Here is a 7,175-nt window from a genome sequence, read left to right as displayed (position 1 = left end):
GTGCTGGAGATGTGTGGAGGCGGTCAGTCCACCCCGGGCGCTCCGAGCCGCGCTTGCTTCTCCACCCCGTCCGTACCTGCTCCCACAAGCAGGTGCAGGTGGAGAGTCAGCAACCTGCTGCGGAGAGTCTCGGGTGGGGCGGCATGTGCTCCCCACCCAGGCTTCCCGGGGGTCTGCAGCATTTCCTTGCATGCTGACCCACCCCCCGCCCCGGGACGTGCCTCTCTGACCCTCCATCTGTCTGACGGGAAACCGGGACTGCAGGCACGCAGGGAGCCGTGTCCCGCGAGGGAAGCGCGAGGCAGACAGGCTGGTTGTGCATCTGCCAGGGGCCGGCGGAGGGGAGGGCCCGGGGTCTTGTCTTCCCCCTTGCCCCGTCTGATGGCCTAGGCCCAGTCTGAGAAGTAGAGCTGGTCCCGGAATTCTGGAGGGTGAGAACCCAGGATGCTGGCTCGCCGTGTGGGGGAAAGCTTGGCAGGGGCTGGAACAGAGCCATGCCCAGGTGGAATAGTTGAACCAACATCAGAGCTCTGAGGTCGTCAACCAGAACCACAGAGGAAAGCCACCACGGCCGGGCCTGCCCCCACAACGCGGTGGAAGAAGGCTCCCCGCCCACCCCTCAGACCTCCTGATACCGTCAGCGAAGGGAAGCCCAAGGCAGGGGTCACACCCACACCCACAGCCCGGGGAGGGCAGGGAGTCGAGAGACACTAACAACTCACAGAGCCATAGAAGGGGAGTTCTTTATTATGTGGCTTGTACCAACTCAACCCCACTTTCTCTCCATCCAGCTACGTTACTATGGATACAGGTAGCTGTGACAATTAAGGCCTTCAAACTCCAGAGAAAACCCTCTAGCCACACAGCACAGGCCGTGATGCACATGCTTTTAAACAGGCATACAATTATAATTATCATAATAGTTACCCGCTGACTCTAAGACAGCTGCTGCTTCACCCCCTATCAATGCCATCTGCATTATTAATTTCCTCCTGTCAGTTCATCATCTTTAGGATACAGAGTGACACGATGCTCTTTTATCCTCATGGTCTGCGAAAGACCCTCGGAGCCAAATCACGGTCTCTTCTTTACGTCCAACTTGTGTACTAGGAAAGTTTTTTTTTTTTCCTTTTACACATTTTTAACAGTTGGAAAAAAATGAAAAGAATAGTGCAGGGTGAGAAAAATATGTGAGGTCCAAATTTAACTGCTCACAAATAGCTTGATATTTATAGACCTGCTCATTTGTAGCATGTTGTCCCAGCTTTCTTGCAAAAAAAAAAAAAAATCCCAAAAAACTAAAAACTAAAACTAAAGGAAGTAACCTTCCCGTTACCCACGCAGAACGCCCCAGACAAACTCAAAGTGAGGGTCTGTCTACAACAGAACCCATCACAACCGGGGTGAGCGTAGGGGACCGAGAGACGGCACGGAGCAGCGGACTCTGAGGGTGAGCGCGCGTGGACGCAGTGCGCCTCCTAGAGCGGATGTCAGAGCAGAACGAGGGTGTGCATGGAGAAACGCGAAATCCAAGTCTCCACGGGGGAAGTCTGGGGCCCAGTTCCGAGTGAGGCAGCACGGCTGCTGTATGAGATTTGAGAAGAGATCGTGGTCCTAACGCGGCCGGCTGGGGGAGGGCTGTGAGCACGTGTTTTGCTGTAGCGTTGTCATTTTGTACATTCAAAGTGACTCCACGCTGAAGATGCTCACCCAAAACGTGACAGGAAGCACGTCGCTGCCTGCCGGACTGGCGAGGAAAGGACCCCAGAAAAAGGGCTCATCTCTCCTTTGTGCCGGGACAGCACAGCACAGCATGATCGCTCCGCATGTGGTGAAGCCACAGGAGCCGTAAGCTCTCCACCGGCCAAGCACACCATCCACCACAGCCACAGGCCACGGCTGGTTTTGCTAATTTCTTATGCCACGCCATACCCAACTGAGAAGCCTTTCCAGAGACATGTGAGTGTCTCCACCATCGTTAGCCATAGCACAGCATACACACACCAGGGAGCGTGCACTTCCACAAACCTCTCCTTTAGCACACAACCGAGCGTGCACCCACCAGACACAGGGTGTCAGCTGCAGGGGACGGTAACAACGAAGTAACCCGAAGATGTTCTGTAACCAGCTGTCCCGGCGGGAATCCAATGTCCGCTGGCTGATCAGGCAGCCACACAGACTTTCCCCACGACACAACTTCCCTCCTCCTCCATCTGATCGTTTATTTTGTGTTGTGGTTTTTCTTAACCTAGTGTGCATTGCACTGGGAGAAGGCAGACCGTGAGGATGTGGAACTTGAGTTTGGGTTGTACTGGAAGGTTGGACGGGAGGTGGGGAAGAGGATAAATCTCCCCCGCCTTCTCTGTATTTATGTGCTGGCTGTATTTATTCTAGAGCTCTTCTATCATCCAGGGAAGTATAATTTGCTGTTGATTTATATTTGTGTTTTTCTAGAATTTTCCATGGTAAGTCTTCCTTTCCCTAAGGAGCATACAGCTATAATTCAGACGCTGGGAGAGAAAGACACCCAATAAATACTCTTGCTCTTCCAAAACCAGACTTACGAAACACATTTTCATTAAAAAAAAAACACCCCCAGGGTGTGGCTGGAGCTGTGTTGTGGTTTATGAGGTGGGTGACTACTTTACATTCCACTGTTCATTCATTAAAGGGCGTTCCTGAGACGTAGGGTCTGAGACAATCTTAGAACCGGAGAAACAACAGAGAACAAGGAAAGCAAGGCGTGTGTGGCCTCTGTCCTCAGAGTGAACCTCGCACGAGAATTCCACAGACAAAGAGAGGTCCCTGAAGAGATCTAAACACACTGGCGCACACTAACTCATCTGGTTCTGAGGAAATGACCAAAACTTAGGGAAGAGATACGTGTGCAAAAGTTTGATGGTAAGCGTTATTTATGACAGCGATCAGCCTTTGAGAGCAATCCAAATATCACCACTAAAAACAAGTGGGCAAATGTGCCTTGAATTGCAATGCATTGGGTGTTGAACTGTCACCAAACCATGACTTAAAAGACAACAGCAAGAATGTTCACCATGTGTCACATAGAAAAGAAGACGCTGTCAATTAACCTGAATTCTTTCAAGTTCCCTATGGAAGTACACATGTCCATATGTAAAAACTAAGTAAATAGAAAAATAACATACCTATTTTGACATAACGCATGGCTCATCAGAAGCGTGACCGTGTGGGGTGAGCACGGTTAGGGTGGGTTAAAGAAAGGAGTGTGCTTTAGGAAGCCATCATTGGGAGAATTACACGTTGCGATGGATGCACATTTGAAAATGTAAGTTGACGCACAAGCACCGTGATGGAGGGGCGTGGCCTCGAACCCAGGCCCACGCTGCGTTTGCTCATTTCCCTATTCCAGCAGCCATCACACTCCAGGTGACCGGGTGGGTGCGATCATCAGGATGGAGACGTGTGGCCGGCCGGAAGCTGTCCTGAACACACCTGCCCAGTGTTGCCTGCGGACCACCTGCCCTGCGGGGGAGATCTTCAGGGTTCAGCTTCTGGAAAACTTAGGAAGAAATGGAAACATTAGAATTCCGATTGGGTCGTAGATGTAGGAAAAGCAACTTCGAGTCAAAGGAAGTTGAAATAGACTCTGTTCATGACTGTGATCATTATCATTCATTCATCTTTTATGTAGATAATTTTACGTCCCGCAAACTGATTTATAAGAAACTGAAGATTGCAGTTTCTCTTCTTTTCATTTTTTTTTGGTGGCAAAATTCCTGCTTTATGTGACCTAGCTGCAGTAAAATTCGGTGTAAATTTCCTCTGAAAGCATCCACAGAAAGCCATAAACGTCAGCTGCCAGGGCCTCATTCTGTCCAAGGGCCAGATTGTGAGACAAAGCGTTTGACGGGGAACACTTCACAAAGCCACAGCCACGAAGCTCCTGGAATACACAATTGGCCAGCCAACACCCGTCTCTTTCATCTAAATCTCAGCAAGAAAGTTCAGTTCTCTCTTCCCACCAGCAGATGCAAGTCTCCCGTCCAGCCCACATTCGGGGTGTGGGGAAAGAAGCTGGCCTCGGCTCTGGAACTTGCAGCATTGCTCAGCAGGGCCCAGCCAAGCGGAGCACGTCCACGCAGCACCAGAGCCCAGCTCAGCCGTTCCTCTGGGGTTTGCAAGGAGAGACAAGGAATTATGAAGCCACCCCCCACCCCCAAGGAAGTCCGAGAGAGGAGACCCTCAGAGGTCAGCTCAAGGAAGAGCCAAGGTGACCACCGCCCTCGCTGGAGAACGGGGCTCAACCCTTCCATGGATGTGACCGCCCGGAACATGGACCCCGTACCACGGTGGGGCCGGGCAGGCCGGGGCCAACCTCCGTGTGGCAGGCCCACTTTGCTTACCGGGGAAAGCTGTTTGCCACACGGTGCCCACACTTGTATGCCAACACCTGCTTTCCCTCCAGGCATCTGGGGTTTGGGTACAGGACAAGTGGAAAGTGGACGGGGGCCCAGGCCGCAGGGGAAAGCCGGGGTGCTGAGTCTGCTGAGCCTGTTCAGCATCCACTCCATGAATGCCGGTCACTCCGCAGGGCAGCTAGGAGCGCTGTGATGCCAGAGGCCACGGCCTTTCGGGGGCCTGGGGCCCTGACAGCTCCATCAGCACGTAGGACCCAGCACAGGAAAACATGCCCAAGAGAGCCCTGATTCTGAGTGGCCCGGGACCCAGTTAAATGCCAGCAGTTTTGTTCCCAAGGGAGAAAGAGTGGGTCTGGGGCCTTGCCGGGCATTCTCGGATGGACCGCCGCCCGGCCCCCAGACCAGCCAGGCCAGGACCTCGGATGGACCGCCGCCCGGCCCCCAGACCAGCCAGGCCAGGACCCTCGGATGGACCGCCGCCCGGCCCCCAGACCAGCCAGGCCAGGACCTCAGATGGACCACTGCCCGGCCCCCAACCCAGACAGGCCAGGACCTCGGATGGACTGCCACCCGGCCCCCAGACCAGCCAGGCCAGGACCCTCGGATGGACCGCTGCCCGGCCCCCAGACCAGCCAGGCCAGGACCCTCGGATGGACCGCCGCCCGGCCCCCAGACCAGCCAGGCCAGGACCTCAGATGGACCGCTGCCCGGCCCCCAGACCAGCCAGGCCAGGACCTCGGATGGACCACTGCCCGGCCCCCAACCCAGACAGGCCAGGACCTCGGATGGACTGCCACCCGGCCCCCAGACCAGCCAGGCCAGGACCTCGGATGGACCGCCGCCCGGCCCCCAGACCAGCCAGGCCAGGACCCTCGGATGGACTGCCACCCGGCCCCCAGACCAGCCAGGCCAGGACCTCGGATGGACTGCCGCCCGGCCCCCAGACCAGCCAGGCCAGGACCCTCGGATGGACCGCCGCCCGGCCCCCAACCCAGACAGGCCAGGACCTCGGATGGACTGCCACCCGGCCCCCAGACCAGCCAGGCCAGGACCCTCGGATGGACCGCTGCCCGGCCCCCAGACCAGCCAGGCCAGGACCCTCGGATGGACCGCCGCCCGGCCCCCAGACCAGCCAGGCCAGGACCTCAGATGGACCGCTGCCCGGCCCCCAGACCAGCCAGGCCAGGACCTCGGATGGACCACTGCCCGGCCCCCAACCCAGACAGGCCAGGACCTCGGATGGACTGCCACCCGGCCCCCAGACCAGCCAGGCCAGGACCTCGGATGGACCGCCGCCCGGCCCCCAGACCAGCCAGGCCAGGACCCTCGGATGGACTGCCACCCGGCCCCCAGACCAGCCAGGCCAGGACCTCGGATGGACTGCCGCCCGGCCCCCAACCCAGACAGGCCAGGACCTCGGATGGACCGCCGCCCGGCCCCCAACCCAGACAGGCCAGGACCTCGGATGGACCGCCACCCGGCCCCCAGACCAGCCAGGCCAGGACCTCGGATGGACCACTGCCCGGCCCCCAACCCAGCCAGGCCAGGACCCTCGGATGGACTGCCGCCCGGCCCCCAACCCAGCCAGGCCAGGACCCTCGGATGGACCGCCGCCCGGCCCCCAACCCAGCCAGGCCAGGACCTCGGATGGACCACTGCCCGGCCCCCAACCCAGACAGGCCAGGACCTCGGATGGACCACTGCCCGGCCCCCAGACCAGCCAGGCCAGGACCCTCGGATGGACTGCCGCCCGGCCCCCAACCCAGACAGGCCAGGACCTCGGATGGACCGCCGCCCGGCCCCCAGACCAGCCAGGCCAGGACCTCGGATGGACCACTGCCCGGCCCCCAACCCAGACAGGCCAGGACCCTCGGATGGACCGCCGCCCGGCCCCCAACCCAGACAGGCCAGGACCTCGGATGGACCGCCGCCCGGCCCCCAACCCAGACAGGCCAGGACCTCGGATGGACCGCCGCCCGGCCCCCAGACCAGCCAGGCCAGGACCCTTGGATGGACCACTGCCCGGCCCCCAACCCAGCCAGGCCAGGACCCTCGGATGGACTGCCGCCCGGCCCCCAGACCAGCCAGGCCAGGACCCTCGGATGGACCACTGCCCGGTCCCCAACCCAGACAGGCCAGGACCTCGGATGGACCGCTGCCCGGTCCCCGGCCCCCACACTTCCCCCATCCCCCCATGAGAGCCCCTCTCCCTCCCTGGCACCCTCCAGCCATGAGGCCTGGGACCTTCCCGGGCTTTCTTCTGCACCCTGACAGATCCATTTCGTCACTTCAATGAAAGAGGAGAGGGGCTCTCCACTGCGTCCCCGCCATCTCCCCCTCCTGGAGAGAAGCCGGTGTTCCTTGGGTGGGTGGAGACAAGGCTTGGCTCTGCTGCTCTGGGGCCCCCGCGGCCTCTCGGAGAGCCACTCCCAGGATGACTGGCTTCACGTGGCCTGTGCAAAGCTGCCGTTGTTCCCTCCACCTAAATTGGCAGCACATCCTTCTTGATCGTTTTCCAGGTGAGCTGGGAGAGCTTCGGGCAGAGAGCGGCCAGAGAGAGAAAGTCCTTAGATCCGTCCGGACGCTGGGAGGCTCCAGGCTGAGTAGGCTCAGAAGACAGACAGACAGGTCCCCCTGCTGCTTAGCCTGACCGACGCAGGGCAGGAAATAGAACAGTGACCCTGCACCTGCCCCTTCCACAGCCCTCCCCCACCACAGCACCCCGAGAAGACCCGCAGCTGGGCCCGCGGGCCTGGGCCTCTGTCCCCGTGTGTTCGA

General features: G+C 58.9%; 1 protein-coding gene across 1 annotated transcript; it reads left to right on the top strand.

Moving 5' to 3' along the window:
* The first annotated feature begins 4,774 nt into the window (after positions 1–4,774).
* On the top strand, positions 4,775–6,595 carry LOC138828718 (basic proline-rich protein-like). Its single transcript, XM_070024788.1, has one exon. The coding sequence runs from the start codon at positions 4,775–4,777 to the stop codon at positions 6,593–6,595; it is 1,821 nt and encodes a 606-aa protein (XP_069880889.1).
* Positions 6,596–7,175: the final 580 nt, after the last annotated feature.

Source organism: Dipodomys merriami, unplaced genomic scaffold (genome assembly GCF_024711535.1).
Source record: "Dipodomys merriami isolate MVZ:Mamm:240054 unplaced genomic scaffold, mDipMer1.0.p SCAF_163, whole genome shotgun sequence".
NCBI classification, from domain to species: domain Eukaryota; kingdom Metazoa; phylum Chordata; class Mammalia; order Rodentia; family Heteromyidae; genus Dipodomys; species Dipodomys merriami.
Note: the sequence above shows the minus strand (reverse complement) of the source record. Positions and strands in the feature narration are given on the sequence as shown.